The sequence below is a fragment of the Tupaia chinensis genome, unplaced genomic scaffold (assembly GCF_000334495.1).
Source record: "Tupaia chinensis unplaced genomic scaffold, TupChi_1.0 Scaffold000387_1, whole genome shotgun sequence".
Taxonomy (NCBI): Eukaryota; Metazoa; Chordata; class Mammalia; order Scandentia; family Tupaiidae; genus Tupaia; species Tupaia belangeri.
The window spans coordinates 1360753-1384160 of record NW_006159889.1 but is presented as its reverse complement, the minus strand read 5'-3'; the positions used below and the strand labels follow the sequence as shown (position 1 = coordinate 1384160).

The 23408-nt window shown below is 49.7% G+C and overlaps 1 protein-coding gene across 4 annotated transcripts in view; it reads right to left on the bottom strand.

Moving 5' to 3' along the window:
• Positions 1-1946: 1946 nt before the first annotated feature.
• KDM4A (lysine demethylase 4A) overlaps positions 1947-23408 on the bottom strand; it is a 70127-nt gene continuing 48665 nt past the window's right edge. For 2 of the 4 annotated variants that reach the window (XM_006153758.3, XM_027773911.1), the window contains exons 12-21: positions 22109-22290; positions 19756-19960; positions 19289-19365; positions 18559-18614; positions 16376-16484; positions 15905-16090; positions 12911-13081; positions 4194-4310; positions 3393-3485; positions 1947-3271 (exon numbers count right to left, since the gene is read on the bottom strand). In XM_006153758.3, the coding sequence (XP_006153820.1) occupies positions 3131-3271; positions 3393-3485; positions 4194-4310; positions 12911-13081; positions 15905-16090; positions 16376-16484; positions 18559-18614; positions 19289-19365; positions 19756-19960; positions 22109-22290 (1337 nt within the window). In that variant the 3' untranslated portion in view covers positions 1947-3130. Of the gene's footprint in view, positions 3272-3392; positions 3486-4193; positions 4311-12910; positions 13082-15904; positions 16091-16375; positions 16485-18558; positions 18615-18703; positions 18771-19288; positions 19366-19755; positions 19961-22108; positions 22291-23408 lie in introns of those variants that run through there. The other 2 variants (XM_027773910.1, XM_027773912.1) reach the window with 2 other exon arrangements.

Sequence of the window (23408 nt, the reverse complement as noted above, 5' to 3'; positions counted from 1 at the left end):
CCAATCGGAGCTGCGCTGCAGGAGTGGGGGGGCACAGGCCAGAGCGCTCCAATAGGTGCCGGAGCCCGGGAGTCTTTCCCCGCCCGCCCACTCCGCCTGCCGCCTGGCCCCCAGCATCTGGCCCTCAGCCCTGGAAGTGCGACGGCACGGGACGGCGGTGGTTGGCACCGGCCCCGCCTTCCTCGTCTTGGCCTACAAACTCAGCGCAGCTGTCCTAGCCCCGGCCCACCCCGGGGGGCTTCTGGCCATGTGGAAGAGTCCTTTCTGGACTTAAGAGTGCGCGCAGTCGCCTGGGCCCGCCCTGAGGACCCAGCCCCTCGAAAGCCCGTTGCCTGCCCCAGCGGGGGATGCAACCTAAAACTATAGGTGCCACGGTCTTCCCTCGCCTTCAGCCCGCCCCCTGAGGCCCAGGCCTTGTAGGGCAAGGGAGCAAGGAGGTTCAGGCTGTTCTTGTACCAGCCCACGTAGAAATTTTTAGTCCAAGCACACCAATTCCGCCCACCCCCACCCCCAAACACACACACTCCCCTACCCTTTGCGACTCCGGAGGTCCCAGGACTCTCCCAGCTCATTCCCTCCCCTCATCGCCAAAGCTGAGCCCCTTCTTAGCCGCCAGGAACATAATTTAAAACAATTATGGTAAGGGAAGGGGGATCTCTAAGCTGACATTTTGTAGGTGCCAACTCAAAGACCTTACCTTCCTAGAGGAAAGGTGGTGTGTCCTGGCAAAGAGGCTTTTGGGAGGAGTATGCTGAGGAGTATGGGGTTCCTGTGTGAGGCGACTTGGCGGGCAATCGGCCTCAGGGTGCTACAGGCAGGCAACAGACCAGTTCCCCGTGATTTGGGAAAGTCCCAGGACCTTTCTGAGCTTCAGTTTCCCCAGTTCACTACATTGACCGACACGGAGTGCAAACTCTTTAGTAAAATGGTGTGCTGTTCAGTAAGAATCCTGTTGAAATTCTATCAGGTACACAGCCCAGCAGGTCCTCAGCAAGGTTGGTAACAGTGGGGAGTGGGGTCGTTGAGAGTTAAGTGGGCCTGGCTCCCTACAAGGCTGGGAAAATGTTCCTCCCCTCCCAAGATGTGTACTTCTGGGCTCACCCACCAATTCAGTAAAGCCTGGCTCTGTCAACATCCCCTGGGAATCCCTGAGTGGGAGAGGGTGCACCAAGATCATCCCTTTCTTGGGGTTAGGAGGGATTTGACAGAGACTTACCTGAAACCTGCTGCTCTTTGCTTCCCCCACAGCACGATACCAAGTAGCACCAGCTCTCTAACTACTGGGGTACAAAGGGCATGCAGAGTAGCTGAGCCACCCTGGCTTCTCCTGTACCTGGACCGGGCTGTGTCACGGGGAGTGCCCAACTGTCCTTGGGCCAGCTGGAGCAGCTCTGATAAGCCCAAGTCCTACACCTGTTCATCAGCCCCTCCCTGCCACGCAGCTCCTTCTGGACCCACCAGGTCAAAGGGACAGGATCTTCTTCCAGGTCAGCTTCTTACCAACGATACACAGGCAGTTCAGAACCCCACCAGGGGTTGAATCCCTTATTCTCCAGACACCTTTAAAACACAAGCCCTCCTCATTAAGACCAGTTCCACCGTTTGTATAGAACACAAATAACGGCATGGCCTTAGCACAGCTCAGTGAGGATCAATCAAATGGAACAGTAGGGAGAGATCAGACTGGTCTATTACATCCTGCCCATCTTCAGGCAGGGGAACCGAAATGAAGTGCTCTCAGCCAGAAGTGTCCCTGTTCCCCGTGTCCCACGGTGCCTACCTTAATATACAACTTGACAAGGCCCCCATCACTTTGGAACAGCTTCCTGTGTCCTGCCTTGCTGATTCTTACAATACGTGACCCTGCCCCCATGTGTGTGATTCTATGTACAGCCCCAGCCTGACCCTGGGCCACTTGGGCTCCTTGGGGCAGACACAGCCAATCCTCTGCTCAACACATTTTATTGCTAAGGACAAGGTGATGCACCGGTTTTCAAAATAATTTGGTTTATAGCGTTCATACGTAACAAAAAAGAGGGAAGTATTATAAATTTGATTTTTGTATACATAGGGTGTAGGAGTAAAGCCCTCCAATCCTGGCCCCAGGCAAACAAATTCATGAGGAGCAAAAACCTGTTTAACCCCTTCAGTGTTGCCCTCTAGTCCCACCCTCCCTCCCTAAATCAGCTCCCTCCCACCCCTAGACCAAGGGCACATCTAAACCTGCCCCTGGCCTCCAGTGGCCCCAGTTCATCCTAACCCTCCCAGCCCCTACATGATTGCAATTTGTGTTGACAGAATCACCCACCAGGCTCTGCCTGCTTCCATCATTAATAGCTCCCCCTTCAGGGTATTCCCCACCCACACCCTCTTAATACTGTGCCGCAGAGGCTCTGTGCGTGGAGTGTCCTGGGCACACATCCATGTTACCCTATGCTCTCCTTCAAGGGAGGACAAAGAGGTGGCATCAGCTCCTTAGCACCCCAATACTACAGCTTGACCAGCACTCTTGAGGATGTTCCAGGCCTGGGCAGCTGCCGTACCCATCTCCAGCCAACCCCCAGGGGCCCTTACTCAGCTCAGTGAGGGCACAATTTCACATTTTGTTTGCCCTGCATAGGCAAGGAAGAAAGTAAAGGCCAGGGGCTGGCAGAAGCTGGTCCAGACACACACACACACACACACACACACACACACGCACGCACACGCACACACCACACACATATAAATACAAAAGGAGGGGAGGGGACAAGCACCAGCACCTCTGCCTAGTCGGTGCAGGTGATTGTTAGGAAGCTAAGTCCTAGGCCAGGGGCAGGGCAAACAGCCCAGCCAGCACAGCTGACCCCGCATGGACAGGAGCCAGGGCAGCCACAGCATTCCAGTGCTCAGCCCCTCAGCTGGGAGATCAGCGGCTGCTTCCTTGTGTCCAAGGATAGTTTGTCCTTTCACGGATCATCAGCGCAACGTGATGAGGGTGGGGTGAGAAGATGATGGGGTTGGTATTTCATTCCTTTTCTTTTTACAACTTCACTTTTAGAGACTTCAGAGTTCCGAGTGTCTGCTGTGCTGTGGAACCTCCAGAGTGCACTCGCCTGTTGGCTGGGAATCTCCTGGACCCTGGAAGCAGCTACTCCATGATGGCCCGGTAGAGCGCAGGCTCGATGTAGTCTTCCCGGTATCTTGAGTTGATGACTCGCTGCCGTTTCTTTTCTTGCTTAACCTCTTTCTCCGTGAAAATCTCATTGAAGCGCATATCTGAGGCTACTGACTACAGAAAAATAGGCAAGCCAAAAATCACTTTGTGGTCAACCACCCCAAGGAAAAAATGAAGGGACACATTCTTGCCTTGTTCCCTCCCTCCCAAGAGTACATAGAAAACACACACTTACCAGTCTAGACTTGACTCTCTTGGGAAGCTCCTCATCCAGCGTGTAGACATCATCCCTCTTAACGACAAGCTGTGAGCCATCCTCAAATTCCACCTACCAGGGAAACAGACACTTTTGGCTGGGATATCCCTGACTCTCCCTGGCCCACCGTGCAGTGGCAACTTCCCGTAGCCAGGGGAGGATTTAGAAAACAACAATGAGGACTACTATGTCTGAAGCCACACCTGGCCGGACACAGGACAGCCCCCAACTGCTAAAAGGACTGTTATCAACCTGTTCAATCTCCCAAGATCTAACACTTGCCTCTGGCCCTGGAGAAGGCACTGAATTATTCTAATCAAGTGCCCTCATCTAGCAAGAATTTTTTTTATATTTTAGGCTTTTGCCATAAGATGCATACCATTACTGGAGACAGACAGAGAGAGAAAGAGACACACAGATCACTCCCCGGGGATATGGGCACACCACAATCCCTGCTCCTCTTGGGATTTGGGGCATGTACACACACCCCGAACCCAGCAGTCCGTCATGTGGGAGTCCAGCGCCTTAGCCATATATGTACCACCAGCTGGTCCCAAGAATAATTTTTTTTTTTAAGATTCTTTGCCATAGGGCACATGGGGGGTGGATGGCCATGTCATCTCTTCAATCTCCTTTCGAGATTTTGGACAAGCACACACACATAGCCAGTATGTTCTTCAGGCTACAGCATCTGGGATTCAAACTGCAGCCAGCCATGTGGGATCCAGCACCTTAACCACCATGCCGCCTGCTGACACGCTAGCAAGAATTTCTGACTACCTGGTACATCTGGATGGGGTGGGAGGCCACAAACTTGGCTCCATAGACTTGGCCGTCTGTCCATCTCACTTGGACAACTTCCCCTTCAGTAGGACCCAACTGGAGACAGTCCTGGCTCTGAGGAAACAAAAAGAAAAGTGTAAGGAAGTTCTGCTTAAACACAGTAGTAACCGTCATCTATCCAGAGAAGAATAAACTAGAACAAATTCTTCCTCGCACACTCTTAAGCAAGACAGCTCTCTCTGGGCTAAAAGAAGCAACAGACGAGCTTACTAAGTCAACCTCTTCCCCAGATCTCTGACCCCTGCTGCTTCTAGACCACAAGGGCGTGGGGGCAGCTGATAAACTTAACCTAACAAACATATGAAGGTCTTCAAATGTTCACAAAAAATGTATGTTATGAAAAATTACGCATGGATTTCAACATTTTTTGAATCAAGATAAACCTGAACTTTAATTCCTTTTTCACAAACGTTCTCAAGTCCCCTGGTAGGAGACAAGTGCCTGAACCAAGAGCCCTTCTCTCATTCCCTCAACTCTCCCTCTAAGGACTCTCTGGGGCTCTGCCATGAAGAAGTGCTAGAACTACACTCAACCATATTTTTGTAAATGTGGTTTTTTTTCTTTTTAACGTTATTTTTATTTTCCAGTTTGACCAGAGAGACAGAGAGAGAGGGAAAGTGAAAAAGCAAGCCATGAGATCCAGGACTCAAACTATAGTCAGTCATGTGGGAGTCCAGTGCCCATAACCACCATGCCACCTGCCGACCCCATAAATGTGTTCTTAACAAGTAAGGTAAGAAAAGATAGGGATTACCTACCATGGGACTTGGCAATGGCAACTTTGTGTGTGTGAGAGAGAGAGATTTTTGCTATAGGGAGTGTGTACTTGCCAGAGAGACAGAAAGCGAGAAATCACCCCCCCCAGGGGGGATGGTCACGCTGCAATCCCTTCTCCTCCATTCTCCAATCGGGATTTTGGGCATGCACACACACATGCCCGGTGAGTTTTAAGTCACACGGTCCAGGACTCAAAACTTGGTTGACCACATGGGAATCCACCAATATAACCATTACTCCATCTGCTGGTCCCAGCAATGGCAACTTTTAATTCTTCCAAAAGGGGGAACCCCAAGGCAAACCCTCACCATATCCCAGCTTAAGGCTTGGTATTTAGCTGGGAGGTCAGTGTACAAAAATACTGGTTGGAAGGACCCATGGGTAGACCTGAGGACAAGTCTTTAGGGACATATCCTAAAAATTACACATCACAGAGGAGCAGGGGCAGTGAGTCTAAAAGAATATAGATATTCACAGCTGCTTTTACCAATCACACCACACAGCAAGAGTTAAAAAGGTTCTGTTCTGTCCTGACAGTCTATTTGTTAACCAGGAATGGTTTTATGGCATATGACCAGTCCATTCCCTGAGCAGGCAATCAATAAGTAAATCTTGTATGAATCTAATAATTTAAGCAGAAACTGGAGCCAGCCCTCTAAAGAAAACTAAGGTAAAAGAGTTTCTCCTTTGGTTTTGTTGTTTTTTATTGCCAGAGAACACATGCACTTACCAGAAAGAGACAAGGTGAAAGCAAACCCTAATTGGGCATGGTCACACCATGATATCATTCCTCCATCCTGTCAGGATTTGAGCAAGCATGCACACGCTCCCAGCATGTTCTTCAAGCTGCCAGGGCAGGACTTGAACCACAGTTGGTCATGTAGGAGCCAGCTTTCCTAAACAATAGTCTCTGGGGCCAGCCACATGGTAGAAGTTTTAACCAGGAAAACATGTACTTCCCCTCTCCCCCAAATTTTTGCTATAGGGTACATGCACTTGCTGGAGAGGCAGAGTGACAGAAAGCAAGAAACTGTCCCCCAGGAGGATGGTCATACTGCAATTCCTTCTCTGTTCTCCTCCTGGGATCTTGGGCGCACATGCACCCGGCCTGAGTATGAAGCCACCAGGTCTGGACCTTGAACCACAGTTGACCATACGGAAGAGTCCAGCGACATAACCACTACCCCACCTGCTCGTCCCCTGGTGTGAGTTTTAAGCCACCAGGTCCAGGACTCAAACCACGGCTGACTATGTGGGAGTCCAGTGATGTAACCGTTATGCCATCGGCTGGTCCCAACATGTAATCTTTGATAAATCACTTGCAGTTTTCTGCGATTCAGCTTCAACTCTTACAGCAGTGACTTCTGAAGTGTGGTCTACAAACCTGTGACAGATTTCTGAGAGACTTTCATGGACTGCATGTAAGGCTGTGACTATTTCATAACAGTAAACGTTACACTTTTCACTGTGGTGACATTTGCAGTGAGGGTGTAGAAACTATAATGAGTACAACTCCTGGCACATGGGTGTAAGTCAAGGTGGCTGCCCCAAACTCTAGTTGTTGTTATTGTCTTTACCAGTGTACACTCATAATTTAGGGGGGAAAAACCTGGCTTCTCATAACCATTTCTCTCGATTAAGCAGTAAAAATTATTAATGTGGGGGTGCCAGCCAGTAGCATGGTGGTTAAGGTGGCTACAATCCCACCTGGCCAGCTGTGCAGTTTGAGTCCAGGACCTGACAACTTGAAAAACACAGCAGACACGTGTGTGCGTACGTGCCCAAAATTCAGAGAGGAAACTGGAGAGAAAAGGACTGTTGTGTGGCCATCCTCCTGTGAGGGTGATTTCTCACTTTCTTTTGCTCTCTCTGAAAAATGCATGTGCCCTACAGCAAAACTAAAAAAAATAATAATAATAAAAATTATTGGGGTTAGCAGATGGCATGGTGGTTAAGGTACTGGACTCCCACATGGCTAAGCACAGTTCCAGTCCTGGACCTAGCGCCTTGAAAATCACATTAACACACGTGCATGCATGGCCAAAATCCTGAGAGGAGAATGTAGGAAAAAAGACTGAGGCACTGCCTCGGGATTTTGGGCATGCACACACACATGCCCGGTGAGTTTTAAGTCACACGGTCCAGGACTCAAAACTTGGTTGACCACATGGGAATCCACCAATATAACCATTACTCCATCTGCTGGTCCCAGCAATGGCAACTTTTAATTCTTCCAAAAGGGGGAACCCCAAGGCAAACCCTCACCATATCCCAGCTTAAGGCTTGGTATTTAGCTGGGAGGTCAGTGTACAAAAATACTGGTTGGAAGGACCCATGGGTAGACCTGAGGACAAGTCTTTAGGGACATATCCTAAAAATTACACATCACAGAGGAGCAGGGGCAGTGAGTCTAAAAGAATATAGATATTCACAGCTGCTTTTACCAATCACACCACACAGCAAGAGTTAAAAAGGTTCTGTTCTGTCCTGACAGTCTATTTGTTAACCAGGAATGGTTTTATGGCATATGACCAGTCCATTCCCTGAGCAGGCAATCAATAAGTAAATCTTGTATGAATCTAATAATTTAAGCAGAAACTGGAGCCAGCCCTCTAAAGAAAACTAAGGTAAAAGAGTTTCTCCTTTGGTTTTGTTGTTTTTTATTGCCAGAGAACACATGCACTTACCAGAAAGAGACAAGGTGAAAGCAAACCCTAATTGGGCATGGTCACACCATGATATCATTCCTCCATCCTGTCAGGATTTGAGCAAGCATGCACACGCTCCCAGCATGTTCTTCAAGCTGCCAGGGCAGGACTTGAACCACAGTTGGTCATGTAGGAGCCAGCTTTCCTAAACAATAGTCTCTGGGGCCAGCCACATGGTAGAAGTTTTAACCAGGAAAACATGTACTTCCCCTCTCCCCCAAATTTTTGCTATAGGGTACATGCACTTGCTGGAGAGGCAGAGTGACAGAAAGCAAGAAACTGTCCCCCAGGAGGATGGTCATACTGCAATTCCTTCTCTGTTCTCCTCCTGGGATCTTGGGCGCACATGCACCCGGCCTGAGTATGAAGCCACCAGGTCTGGACCTTGAACCACAGTTGACCATACGGAAGAGTCCAGCGACATAACCACTACCCCACCTGCTCGTCCCCTGGTGTGAGTTTTAAGCCACCAGGTCCAGGACTCAAACCACGGCTGACTATGTGGGAGTCCAGTGATGTAACCGTTATGCCATCGGCTGGTCCCAACATGTAATCTTTGATAAATCACTTGCAGTTTTCTGCGATTCAGCTTCAACTCTTACAGCAGTGACTTCTGAAGTGTGGTCTACAAACCTGTGACAGATTTCTGAGAGACTTTCATGGACTGCATGTAAGGCTGTGACTATTTCATAACAGTAAACGTTACACTTTTCACTGTGGTGACATTTGCAGTGAGGGTGTAGAAACTATAATGAGTACAACTCCTGGCACATGGGTGTAAGTCAAGGTGGCTGCCCCAAACTCTAGTTGTTGTTATTGTCTTTACCAGTGTACACTCATAATTTAGGGGGGAAAAACCTGGCTTCTCATAACCATTTCTCTCGATTAAGCAGTAAAAATTATTAATGTGGGGGTGCCAGCCAGTAGCATGGTGGTTAAGGTGGCTACAATCCCACCTGGCCAGCTGTGCAGTTTGAGTCCAGGACCTGACAACTTGAAAAACACAGCAGACACGTGTGTGCGTACGTGCCCAAAATTCAGAGAGGAAACTGGAGAGAAAAGGACTGTTGTGTGGCCATCCTCCTGTGAGGGTGATTTCTCACTTTCTTTTGCTCTCTCTGAAAAATGCATGTGCCCTACAGCAAAACTAAAAAAAATAATAATAATAAAAATTATTGGGGTTAGCAGATGGCATGGTGGTTAAGGTACTGGACTCCCACATGGCTAAGCACAGTTCCAGTCCTGGACCTAGCGCCTTGAAAATCACATTAACACACGTGCATGCATGGCCAAAATCCTGAGAGGAGAATGTAGGAAAAAAGACTGAGGCACTGCCATCCCACCTAGGGGACGATTTCTCACTTTCCCTCTGTGTCTGTGAAGTGCATATGCTCATGGCAAAAACCATATATATACCGTGTGTGTGTGTGTGTGTGTGTGTGTAGTATATATATTAATTTTATTAACTCTTTAATTCTTGAGTACCTGAGCAAATACTCACGTAACAATTTAGCTGCATCCCAAAGGATTGCTGTTTTGAGGGAAAACTTCTGTGCCATCATTAGAGTCGTGAGCTGCACTAGCTACTCAAGGAGCACCAGTTTGATTAAACAAAATGACACACAAGCTAGTTGGTCAAACGTGGGGATCTGGAGGACATCTTACACAAGACGAACAAAGCGAGCCTCACTTCAAGGAACATAAGGTGACATCCACTGACAATAAAATTGAAGTTTTCAAGCAAAAATGTGAATTTTAGAAAAGCTGCATCACTACTGTGAGCTTGAAGAGTCTCCGAATTTAAAATCTCCTGAGATTAGTGTATTGACAAACATCATTCTTCGGTATCTGTAATAAAACTTAACAACATTTGGTAACTTGCATAGCCCAGTGCACCAATACTTTCTAAATGACCCATGCAAGATTATTTTTAAAATCACACATGCCTCGGGAACCAGCAGTTAGCGTAATGGCTATGTCGCTGGATTCCCACGTAGTCGACCGCGGTTCATGTCCCGGACCCAGTGGCTTAAAACTCTCGCCGGGCGCGTGTGCGTGCGTGCCCAAGATCCCAAGAGGAGAATGGAGGAGAAGGGATTGCGGCGTGACCATCCCCCCTGGGGGGTGATTTCTCGCTTTCTGTCTCTATGTCTCTCTCTGTCTGTCTGGCGAGCGCACGCACCCTATAGTGAAAATCTCTCAAAAAAAAAAAAAAAATCACACATGCCTGAAAGATGTATTCTAAAGTCAAGATAAAGCAAAGGATTTTAATGTTATAGAGTATAAAAAGCTTATTGACCCACTTTCAGCATCTACACTGCAACCCACTTTGTGCATGTGTATTTTGCTTTCTTTTTTTAGATTTTTTTGTCATAGGGCACGTATGCGAGACAGAGACAGAGAGAGGGGAAGTGAGAAATCACCCACTATGGTGATAACCGTGCTGCAATCCCACCTCCTCCATTCTCCTCTCAGGATTTTGGGCATGCACACACTCATACCTGGTGTGACTTTTTTCTTCTTTTCTTTTTTTCTTGAAGAATTATTTATCATCATTATTAACTTTAATTTGTTACAGGGCACAAATGCTTACCAGAGAGAGACAGAGAGAGAGAAAGTAAGAAACCAAGCTTCCAGGTCTAGGACTCGAAACGCAGTTGGCCATGTGGGAGTCCAGTGCACCAACCACCACACCACCTGCTGGCCCCCATAGCAACCCACTTTTAAACTGCCATTCGTTGAATTTTGATGGAGTATCACAGAATAAAAAAAAAAAATGATCTGAACAGCTATTAAAATACTCCTCCCCTTTCCAAATATACACCTGTGTGAGACTGAATTGTCTTCCTATATTTTAACTAAACAAAGCATTACAACAGACTGAAATTATCAACAGAAGTGACGTTGGGCTAGCCAGTGGTGTGGTAGTTAAGGCAGTTAGAGCCCACATGGCCAACTGCACAGTTCAAGTTGGAGACACATGTATGTGCGTATCCAAAATCTCAAGAGGGAAATGGAGAAGAGACTGTAACATGGCATACACCCTGGGGGTGCTTTCTCTCTCTCCTGTGAGGACACATGCCCTATAGCAAAAAGAAAAAGTGACATTATAGATTTGCAAAACTGTAGAAACTGCATCCTTCTCACCAATTGTTTTTAGAAAAGTTATTTCTCACTTAAAAATAGATTATTTTGGGACCAGCAGTTAGCGTAATGGCTATGTCGCTGAACTCCCACGTAGTCGACTGCAGTTCGAGTCCTGGACCCGGTGATTTAAACTCACGCCGGACACACGTGTGTGAGTGCCCAAGATCCAGAGAGGAGAATGGAGGAGAAGGGACTGTGGTGTGGCTATCCTCCCCAGGGGGTGATTCCTCACTTTCTGTCTCTCTCTGTCTTTCTGGCGAGTGTATGCACCCTACAGCAAAAACCTCTAAAAAAAAAAAAAAAGTTATTTTAATAAATTAATCTTATTTATAATAAATAATAGAGTAAATATTGATAAATACAACCCACAAAAACACAAGCTCTTAGGGGTCCTCAACAACTTTCAGGACAGAAAATCCTAAAATAATTCTTCTATAAATTAAGAGAGAATACCGCCTACTTCTCAATGTTGGTACGAGGAGTGAAATGCTTGACATAAAGTACTTAGCACAGTGCCTAGTAAACAGTGTATAATTAGGCAGAGCTGTATCCCTGCTGCAAACATTACTAATATTGTCTTCACTATGACATACTCTCCCACCTTGTAACTAATGATTGTGCTTTTAGCAACTAAATTACTAATGTGGTATAAATAAAGGAAATACTCAACTTATTAAATGAAGAAATGGCTTTGTTTCTCTACCTTGGGGTTTAGTCTACTACAGGAAAAGGGACGGTGGCAGAGCCAGCAGTAGTGTAGCAGGTGCATGCTGGACTCCCACGTGGCCCACCACAGTTTGAGTCCTGGTCCTGGTGGCTTAAAAAATCACATTGGGTACGTGTACGTACGAACCTAAAATCCCAGGAGGAGAATAGAGGAGAAAGGATTATGGTGGCCATTTCTGTGGGGTAGTTTCTCTTTGCCTCTATCTCTTTCTCCTCTCTGGAGAGTGCACATGCCCTATGGTCAAAGAAAAGGAAAGAAAAGAAAAGGCAAGGTGTCACACAAGAAACCTGAACTAAGTCCTAAATACTGAGCCAGGAAACCTAGGATTGAGTCCAGGTAAGGCCTCTTGTTGTTCCAGGTGTTGATAACATAAGCAGGCCAGGGTGTCTCCAAACGGTTTCTACGTAGCCCCACGCCCTTGACTGTGAAGAACCAAAATCAGACACATCTATAAGAGGGCATGGCAGGAAAGAGACCTGGATAATTCTCCTAAAACCACACAGTCACTGAGTAGCCAAATTGGTAGTGACACAGTTTTGTGATCCCAAAGCCTAGAGTCTGCTGTGCTAGAACATCTTCAAGGATGATTTAGACGGAAATACATTACACGTTCCAAGGAACTGCAAAAAATGCTGAGTTCCATGAATTTCTAGAAGAAGCACGGTATCTCAGTAGCACACAATTTCCTTTGCAAAGAAGAACAAGTACAAAGGCCAGCAGATGGCATGGTGGTTGAATTGAACTCCCACATGGCCAACCATAGTTCAATACCCAGACCTGGTGGCTTGCTCTCTCTCTCTCTGTCTATAGAAAATAAAAATAATAATAATAAATAAAAGTTTTAAAAATTTTAAACATTAAAAAAGGAAAGAAAGAAAAAGAAAAACCAGTACAAATGTTTTTTCTGTTTGGAGATAATTAAAGGGGGTAGGAAAGGGCTCCAAAGGCAGGTAGATAGGGACCAGCAATTAGTGTAATGGCTCTGTCATTGGACTCCCATGTAGTCGACCATGATTTGAGTCCCGGACCTGGTGGGTTAAACTCACGCTGGGCACATGTGCATGCGCACCCAAGATCCCCAGAGAATGGAGGAGAAGGGATTGTGGTGTGGTCATCCCCCCTGGTGGTGATTTCTCACTTTCTGTCTCTCTGTCTCTCTCTCTTTCTGGTGAGTGTACACGCCCTATAGCAAAAACCTTACACACACAAAAAAATGGCAGGTAGATCAGTCTGCCAGCCATACCTAGAAACATCTCCCATCCCAAACTGCTCGGGAAACTCCTTGCAGACATTACCACTATGTCCTCAGGATACAGATTGTCGCTGAAGGAGCCATCATCAAAGTTGACTTCATAGAAGGTCTCGGTGGTGAGCCTGACCACTTCACACTGGTAGAAGCGCCCATTCTTATGCTTACTGATAACCTTCTGGCCTGCGGTGATGCTCTGCAAGGCCCCCTTGGCACGCTGGAAGAAACACAAGCTTGTGTTACTCATGTACTGAGTTAAGGTTGACAGGCCTGGCAAATGGGACCAAGATCAATTAGCTCCTCTTTAGCAGGGAAAGATAAGCATGGGAATGGACAAGTCAAAAAGGAAGAGCTACAATAGACCTTTCCAGATATCCACATCCTAGCCAAGACACTGAAGAAACCAATATCATGTTTTCCTCCACAAGTTTAGCTTCTCTCTACCTCCCAGTCCACGCCTGGTTCTTACCCCTGCCATACTGTCTTACCCAAAGTCCCAGAACAGACCCAGGACTTTCCTGTTGTGGCTAGGAGCCAATCAGATAGCACATACTAATACACATAGCTAAGTCACCCAGCAAAGCAGAGTCAATAGGTGACCTCAGGCTCTGGGCCCCCAGGCAATGTTCCACACAGCTCTTAGCACTAGCTCTACCCTCAGGGCTCAGGCACAAAGACTGATATTTCCTGGAAGTCCCTAGTGTCATACAATAAACTACGTTCATTACAAGGTCCTACCATCTCTGCAGCTCTCCCCCCTTCTCATTCTGAGCCTCCTTTTGGGATCTCAAAGCATATCCAATTTCCAGTCATACCTGCCCAACCTGCCCACCAGCCATGCTACCCCCTGCCGTTCTCTGAACACATGTACCACACGTGCTCCTGCCTCAGGGCCTCTGCACTGCTGTTGCCTTTACCGGAGATCCCACTCCCCAAGTACCTCCACACAGGCGCCATCACGTCCCAGCGTCAGCTTATTGATGCTATTCCCTATAACCACCTCTTCAGTCCCCTTAGCCTGCTTTACTTTTAATCCACCACACTTCTCTCACCACCTGATATACTGTGAAATTTCTTGTTTCCTTCATAACTTTGTACTATACACACCAGGAAGGCAGGGAATTTTGTGTGTTCCCCACTGGTATGTTCCTAGCACTTAAAACTGTGTGTGGCATGTAGCAGATACTTAATAAACACTTGAAGGATAAATAAGTGAGTGAGTGAATGAATGAATGAAATACTCAGCAATACCCCCACTGCCTCATAGCATCAGCGGTCTACAGAGGCCAACTGAGGCTACAAAGCTACTCTCCTATTCCATGACAACACTATTTCCCTACCATAGCTGGGACTCAGTGCTGCCTGAAGCTTTTACTCCTTCAGGGTCGCATTCACTCATGAAATACTTTTCTGCCTTCCTAAGGGCTTGACCATACTACTAGCTACCTCTCATGCTCAGTAAGACACTTTCACGAGAAAGAAGAATCTGGGCAGCCAACAGGACTTTCCAGAGATCCCAGACTGCAGAGTGAAAAGTCTACTCCCCCGGACTGTCCCCCTCCCGTTCACCCCTTGATATTCCTGCTTAACAAATACTTCTAATTGCCTCTCCTGTTAGACTGTAACTCACCAATGGTAGAGTCTTCCCAACTACAGACTAGCTTTTGCCCTGGCTACCCCACAGGAACCCTCCAGTTCAGGGTACTCAGTGAACCCCAAACCAGGCCTGTCTTCTCTACAGCATATGGTCCTCCTTATTCCTTCCACTGCCCTCCTGGACTGTGGTGTTCTGGACCTTTCTCAGCTGCTTTCACTGGGTCATGCTTTGCTATCTGCTCCTCATACTGGGACTCTCCAGAGCCCAGTGTCTAATGGGACCTAGATTTAACTGTCCTGGGAAATGCTGATATTATGCAAATCTTTACCCTCACAGTTAATCCAGCTTCAAAATGCTTCAAAGACCTCACAGCCCACCTATCCTGTCCTTCCTTCTAGCCCTCCCTGTAACCCTGCAAAAGAACCCCTCCATCCCGGCTCCAGATTATAGTTAATGACATCCTCTTATTAGCACCCTTTCCACTTCTAGGGGATAACTTGAATCACCTTCAATCTTATTCCTTTATCCCTATCCTCCTTCTCTCCTCTCAGCCCATGCCCCCTCCCCATGGTGGTCAACAAACCCTGTGAAGTCCACCTAAACTCTTCAGGATCTCGAGGTTAGATGTGACCCCAAAGCTCGGCCTACGTGTCTCATTTCAGACTTCACTCTCTTCCGCGCTAAGTGGTTTTCCTGCCTCAAATTCGTGTTCCTTGAATTCTCCCCTTGAACCACCACCAGTGATTATTCTAAAGATTCTCCTCAGGCCATGGCAAAGAGGTCAAACTCCCACGGGTGGCAGTCCAGGGCCTTCTCCCGGGCACTGCTGGCCTCTCAGGCACCATCCCCTGCCACGTTCCCAGCAGCAGTCCTGTAGGCCATTCTCTCTAGCCTTGCTCACTGTTCCTGAAGCACAGTCTCCCACGCACAACTCCTTCTCATGGGGCCACTTCAGATGCCACCTTACACCCAACCCCTTCACAACACCCCCAGGTGTTATTACATGAATCTTCCTCTGATCTTCAGCATTTGGAGAACTGCAAAAATCTCTCCTGCGTGGCAGTTAATGTGTAGCTGCTGGCAGCTCTACTAGTTCTCAACACTTACGGAGCTTCTGTCATGTCCCTGACACCGGGTTAAGTAATAAGGACACTAAATTAATAAGATATGGACCTCCTCAAGGAGAGTGTGCTGGTGGAGAGACAGAGAAGTAAACACATCTTCCAAAGGCATCAGTCACAAACAGTTTGGTGCCACTGGACTGTGAAGCACAAGGCGGGGAGCAGACATGGACAGGGGCCATCTCTTAATCCCTGACTCATTAGCACTCTCCATAAAGCATAATGCTTGAGGAAATATTTGCTGACAAAATAAACGGACAGCATGCAGAGAAAATGATCCTGAAACCTGTCAGGAGGATTCTAGAACGGCACCCTGCCTCACCTCCAAATTAGGAATCTTGTGCCGAAAGCAGGTAATGAAGACGACAAAGGGCCAGTCGTCTGGCTGCATCATCACGCCGGCAGCCTGGGCACAGCTCACGTGGAAGGCAGTCGGGCAGCGGCCGTGGGAACACTGCACACAGCAGCCCGCGGTTCTTTTTCTCCGCTTCTTGCAGAAGACACATTTCTGCAACACAGGGAAGAAAGCCTGTGATTCCAGGAACTGACAGTACAGCCTCCTCTACTGTTCCCTTCCCATGTGCACAGAGTTGAACTACCAAGAGCCAACCCCTTCCAGAACCTCAGGCACTCACAACCTGCCCTGATCTCACCTCTGGTTATGGGTGTTCCCATTGGGAATTTAACCAGGGTTAAAGGTGATCACTAGGCCCAGCTCAACTGACTCGTTTTCCTCCACCCAGAGACTTGTACTAGGGTACCTAAGTCCACAAGCCCATCTCTTCCTCCTTACCAGTTTGAAGCGGGGCAGAGGAATCTTGCTCACATCCACCGGGCTTCTTTCTGCAATGTTGACAAATCTTGCTTCCAGAATCGCCACAGCACATGAAACGTGGACCCACCTGTCAAAGGCGAAGGCTGTCTCAGTCACTGCCTGGCTCAGGGCACTGCGGTCTTTTCTCCTAGTGTGGGCCTGTGACACAGTGCTTCCTTTCCCACCCAGTGAGACCATAACTTTCACCAGCACAATTGTGGGAGCCAGAAGGTAAGGACCAGAGGGTCACTCTCAGTGAACAGTTCCCGACCCCACTGCCCGGGTTAGCGGAGGGCCACACTTTTCAACCCACTCTCTCACGGTCTGTGCAAAGTAAGCAGAGCCACCGCTGATTGAGTGTGGCAGGTTTCAGGGCGGGAGGAGAAATTGGAGAGCTCTGCAGACCTCCTGTACCACAGGACCCGAGCACTTCCTGCAAACACCACCAACTGGGCCCCATCTGCCAGTAATCACAGCACTCCCCAAGGCCCTCCATACGCAAGCCTGAAATGACCTCTCCCTTCTGCTCCCGTTATCCACAGCAGACTCACTCTTCAAGGTCTGGCTCAAGCCCCACTGATTCTGAGAGGTCAGCCCAATGGACATCTTTAGAGAATGACTCCAAGTCCTAGGCATTGTGGGAAAACTACATGCACCAAGGAGATCCACTAAAAAGGTAAAAGTTCTTAAAATCAGGCCATGTGAAAACCCACAACAGACGATGTCAAGCTACACGGAGACGGAGTGCACACCAGCAGAGCTGTCGTGGGGGAGTGGGAACAGATTGCCTGTGTGGCCTGGCGGGCGGGACGGGAGCACAGCTGCCAAGAACACTGTAAGGAACACAGTGACCTCAAGTGACTGAAGCAAGCGCCTCTGAAGGATTGGAAGCAGCAGGCAGAAAGGCCCTCTATCTGGAACAGCATGGTGGGGACTGCTGCGAGCAGAGGCTGGACAGTACATACTGGTGAGTTCCCATGGGACTTAACCCGGAAACAGGATAGTCACCACTGGGGACCCACCAACTCTTTAGACGGCCAGCTCTTCAGGGCCATAAATGCCACCTTCCGTTCCCTCCTTCCTCCCTTCTTTTGGAATTGCTAGAGGTTGCAAGCACTCACCAAAGAGAGTGTGTGTTCATGTGCACCCCCAAGGGGGTGTGGTCACCCCGCAATCCCTTTTACTCCATTTCTCCATCCCATCAACATTTTGGGCATGTGGGCCAGTGGACTGCATAGTGGTTAAGGCACATGGATCCCATATGGCTAACTGCATGGTTCAAGTCTTGGAGCCAGCAGCTTGAGAAACACACCAGGTGTGTGTATGTACGTGCCCAGAGTCCTGAGAGGAGAATAAAGGAGAGGGGACTGTAGCTTGGAGCTCTCTCTCTGTCTCTCTGTCTCTGTCCCTGGTAAGCATACAAATTCTATAGCGCCCCCAAAAAGGGGGGGGTGGCATTCATGCATACGCAGGGTGTTTTTCAAGATGCCAGGGCCAGGATTCAAACTGCAGTTGGCCATATAAGATCCCACTCCCTAGACACAGGGCTAACTGCTGTGTTATGGGGTTGGCCCCGTTCGTGTTACATTTCTACCTCAGAAAACTAAACCTGAGACTGAGCACAAACACTTAGCTCCATGAAAACGAGCTGCCTGGCTGAGAAGCCAGAAATTTCTGCAGGTTTGATTCGCCAGTGAGTGGGCTAGGCTGGGCGCTCTCCTATGTCCTATTCTTCCCCGAGGATGCGCACTCTCGTTCCACAGAGCACGTCGGAGCCAAGGAGCACCTGCCACGAGGAAAAGTGCCCAACGGCCACAGCCACCTCCGCACACCAGCCCCACCTGTACGGAGGTAAATGTGCTCGTGCAGCCCACGGAGTCCCTATGCCACCTTCACAAGGTCTTGATGCCCTGTGAGTCCATTCTTAACTCCTCCAAGAGGACGACGTTACAGAGGGGAAAAGGCAGCTTGAAAGGTCTGAGAGTGCTGGGTCTCCTGGGCGACTCCTCTTTAGCATTAGCCTTGGAGATGCTCTTCAAGCTGCACATGGCGCGCTCCCCACGTCCTCGCAGTCACTCAGAACAGCCACTGCCACGCTATGCCACTGCAGGCGGCTTCAGAACGAGCCCGCACGTCCCAAGACCCTGGCCAGGAAAGCTCACCTGTCGTCATTCGCTCTCTGCAGGGCCCCTCCTCGCAGCGAGCATAAACAGCAGTCCTGCCAGTAAGGGAGATGAGGAAGTTGGTTACCACCGAGTCACTAATATCTAATCTGCTCGCCCCTCCACTTACCCGGGCAACTCTAACCTCAACGTGAGAAATGGTGCAACGGCACGTGGGGCCTCGCCTTCTCAGCCCTGTAACCAGGACTCTCCTACAGAAGACAAAGAAGCCACTCGAGACTAAAGTGCACCAAGTAGTCACCTGACTTAGCATCTTCACTGCTACCGTTAGTAACGACTGAGAGCAGAGTCACGAAAGACGCTCTGCTCAGACTGGAAGCACCACAGGGCTCTGAGGCCTCCCACGCAGGCACTGCCGGGTTCTGGGGGCTAGAATGGGGTGGTAGAGACGTGAAAGCTGCAAACTCGACGATCTGAGCCCTATCCCGAGGCTCCAACTCACTGGCTAAATTCTTAAAAGGGGTTAAGGTCCCTCCACTAGGAGACCTTTACTTGGTCTTCACCCAATGGAGCAAGCACAGCTTCCAGACTCCAGCCATGCCCTGCTACTAGTGGGCACAAACACTGTTACCGTCCTCAGACACGTTCTCCGCTTCACTCTGTACCAGGGTGGCGAGATTGCTGGGGTATAAAGTCCAACATGAGGTGGTCTGGCCCTGATCGTACCACAAGTCTGATGGGAAGACAGTAACAGCGTGGGAGCACTCACCTCCTCCAGGGCGTTGGCAGAACACCGGGAACACATCCAGTCTTCAGAAGCCTTGGCAGGGGGTACCCCGTAGCAACCTAACAAAGACACAGAGAAGAACACATTGAACCCAGGGGTCAGAGCTAGAACGTGGGTCTACAGTTCTCTTCCATATGCCATCTCTCAAAGGTACGGGCAGAGATTACAGACATTCCTGAATCCTGGGTCCCCTGGACTCAACCGTACAGCATGGCCCAAAGTCTCAGAGAGTCACAAACTGTACATTCACTGGTGCGTGTACCTAGTAACACGAACTAATCCCTTCCACACCTGCAACTCAGAGGCCCGCACACGGGAGCAAGCGTGGACCTTGAAGTCATGGTAAAACTCAGCCCCTTCGGGACCAACGCCCAAGAACACGTGAGCATCCTCTGCGCTGAGGGGCCGGGGGCACCAGCAGGAGGCGGAGAAAGGTGAGAAGCACTTACTGGCATGGACCCGGACACTGCACTTCTTACAGGAAACTAAAATGCTGGTGCCGTCCTCCTCGAGGTAGGGGGTAGAAAGGTTGATGTCTGTGCTGCAGCCGGTCGAGGTGAAACACATTTCTGGAATCAATGGCTTGGTCCTCTGCTTCTGAGGGGCTAAATCTGGAGGATTTCCGCAGTTCTGACTAAGGCCTCCGAACTCCACCTAAGGGGCGAGAACGAGCGCACACCACATGAGCACACGCCGTGTTCTCAGCTTCCCACCTGCTCCATCAGCAGAAAGCTGGCTCTCTCACGGATAGGCGACGGCGACGGCTCCCGGGTGCACAGCTATTATCCCGGAGCGACTAATTGAAGTTACCGCTAATGACTCAAATTCAATTTCTCACAGCGGCATCAAACAAAGGCCCCGGGGGACAACTGAGAAAAGGGAGCGAGGTAAGAGGCAACTGGGATCTCAGTCTCCCCAAACCAAGGGGTAATAAAATGCAGAGAAGTCAGCAGCCAGGCTGCCGCACTGGGCTCCCCTATGGGCTGTGCCACATGGCAGCCTCACCCCAGAGAGCACCCGGGGCAGGTGCCCCTCATGGCCAGCACTGCCTGCCTCTGACAGCTCCCGTCAGCAGGTCACGCCGTCTGATTCCTGGCTCGGGGTCCCTCCAAGACATCCCATACTCCTCTTGGCCAAATGTACTGAGTGCGAGTATCTGCTGGCTCTGCCACTGGATGGCACTGTCACACCCATTTCAAGAATGGGGCCCAGAAACATCCCAGCCCTCGAGCCTATGCCATTCATCAGCTCTGACCCACCCCCCACCGCAGGAGATCTGCTGACATTGACAACCAGGCCATTCACTGTTCTCGCGGGCAATGGCTTAGGCAGTTCTTTGGTTTTGTTTTTTGTTAATGGAAAGAAGTAGGTTTCTAATCCAAAGTGAGAGTTCGTTTTTTTGGCAAGCATGAACCTGGGGCCTCTGCCAGGCCCGGCAGCAGCCATGCCACCTTAATCACTCTGTACAGGCACAGCTTACTTACCCACCACCCTGTGCAGGTTCCAACTTAGGTAGCTGGTCACCTGCCCCTGCTACCACTTATGGCTTCTTGGCCTCCTAAAGATGGGCCCAAAGATCCAAAGTGAGAGTTCGTTTTTTTGGCAAGCATGAACCTGGGGCCTCTGCCAGGCCCGGCAGCAGCCATGCCACCTTAATCACTCTGTACAGGCACAGCTTACTTACCCACCACCCTGTGCAGGTTCCAACTTAGGTAGCTGGTCACCTGCCCCTGCTACCACTTATGGCTTCTTGGCCTCCTAAAGATGGGCCCGAAGAGAGCCATGACAGTGGAGCCATAACCCCAGCGTGGGAAGAGCACAACTAAGTTCAGCAATCATTGCGCCTTGCCCCACTCCAATCATGCCCTCTGCTTCTACCCCTCCCAAGTTCCTCGTGGCCACTGTTAACACTCACTGTGGCAAGAGGAGAGAAAACGAAGACAATGTTAGAGGACCTTGCTTTTCATGTGAGGTTTATATTGTACTAAGAAAAAAAAACTGCAGGGCTAGCTAGTGTCGTGGTGGTTAGATTACACATGACTGACTGTGTAATTCAAGTCCTAGACCCAGTAGCTTCAAAAACATGCCAGGCACATGTGCATGCATGCCAAAATCACAAGAAGTGAATGGAAGAGAAGGGACTCCAGTGTGGCCATCCCCCCATGAAGTGATTTTTCACTTTCCTTTTCTCTCCCTGTCTCTCTCTCTCCAGTGAACACACACATGCCCCAGAGGGGAAAAAAAATTCGCAGTCCTCGCCCCAGCCATAATGGTGCACACTTTTAAGAGCCTGAGCCTCGCGGGCTGGGATCACACAGGAAACCCAGCTCAATTCCTCATCCTTCCTCATCCAACCTAACGGCCATGAATGGTGGTGCGCGAGCATAACCCCAGCAACCCAGGGAGGCTGAGGCAGGAGGACCGCAAGCTTGAGGCCAGCCTGGGCAACACCGCAAGACTCTGCTTAAGACAAGAGCTGGCACTCAGTGTGCGTGCCTACAGGCCTCGGCTGGGAGGTGCAGCTACAGCCCCCCATGCTAAAGTCTAGCCAGGACCACAGCCACCTGGCAGGAACCAACACCAACTAGAATGGGAACAAAAGCCGACTGCTCAGTGAACAGTGAGGTCTGCGAGGAGTCATGCGCAAGGGGGCCTAAGTCACAGCCTCGGCTGTCTCCGAAGCATTCCAAGGGAAACCCCATGCTGCTGGTTATCTGCCTAGAAAAGCCTTGCTGTGCATGGATGGGGTGAGAACGAGCTCTCCCCAGACAACCAGTGACAAGCTCTGCACCACGGGCTTACCTGGTGGTAAGTCTGGAAGATCATACAGACAGCGCAGTGTGGGGCCTGCTGGGCCATGGTCTCATTGAACTCCTTTTCAGCCTCGAAGTTGGGGGGTCGGTTCTGCCACAGTTGGCTGAGAGGCTTGGCCCAGGCTTCTGTCTCCTCAGCCTCCTCCTCGGGGGTCAGCTGTTCAGATGTCTCTAGAAGAGGAAACAGAAACAGGAGTCGGCACTAACCCTGCACATCTGTTGCTCTGCCTGGAGAGACCAGCTGAGCCGGGACTCCTGGGCCGAGGTTTGGACAAAACCCAAGATGCCTAAGGTTGATGAAGGCAAAAGGTAGAAGCAACTCCTTCAATACCTGGATGACATCATGAGGAGTCCTGCCTATAACCCTTGCTGTGGCCAGGCAGATTCATGGCTCCTACCCCTCCTCCTGCCCCAGAGCTGCCAGACTCAACCCTTCTGTCCAAGGGCAGCAGAGTCAAACACCGCCTTGCCAGAAACCGTGCTATTTGCTGCTTCCAAAATGCCGTCATGTTGGCCCAACTCTGCCACAGTGCAGGCGGGAGGGTGCATGTGAGACCAGAAGCCCAGCTTTAGTGCCCAGCCCCACCTGAACAGGCCAGGTGTGCAGTGGTACACACCTGTAGTCTGAGCTAGCTGGGAGGCTGAGGCAGGAATGGTGGTGACATGGCCAGACCGTCAGAAATACCCCTCTTTCTTCATTTCTGCATGTCTCTTTAAAAGGGCAGTGGGGGGACCAGCAGTTAGCGTAATGGCTATGTCGCTGGACTCCCATGTAGTTGACCGCAGTTTGCGTCCCGGACCCTGTGGCTTAAAACACGCCGGGCTCATGTGCGTGAGTGCCCAAGATCCTGAGAGGAGAACGGAGGAAAAGGGATTGCAGCGTGGCCATCCCCCCGGGGGGTGATTGCTCGCTTTCTGTCTCTCTGTCTTCTAGCGAGCGCACGCGCCCTATAGCAAAAACCTCTCTCAAAAAAAAAAAAGGGCAGTGGGAAGTCAGTGCATTAAGTCCTTTACCTCTCAGTTTCCCTCTAGTGTGGAAAGGAAGTAATAAGAAAGGAAATTAACGGGACTGGTGAAGCTTCACGGCTGTTCCGTCGTGGTTCTTGGTCAGGACCTCCAGTTTCCTCTGGAAGGGTCAGTGGGCTACCTGCTGGCCCAGACCGGGCTCCCAGCCCCTTCTGGCTCTGCCCAGAGGGAGGCAGTTTCGCACATCCAAGAGAAACCTCTCTGCAGCCACACGATGTGATGCCCTGCGTCTAGACCAGAGTCTGGCAAATGACAGTCCCCCA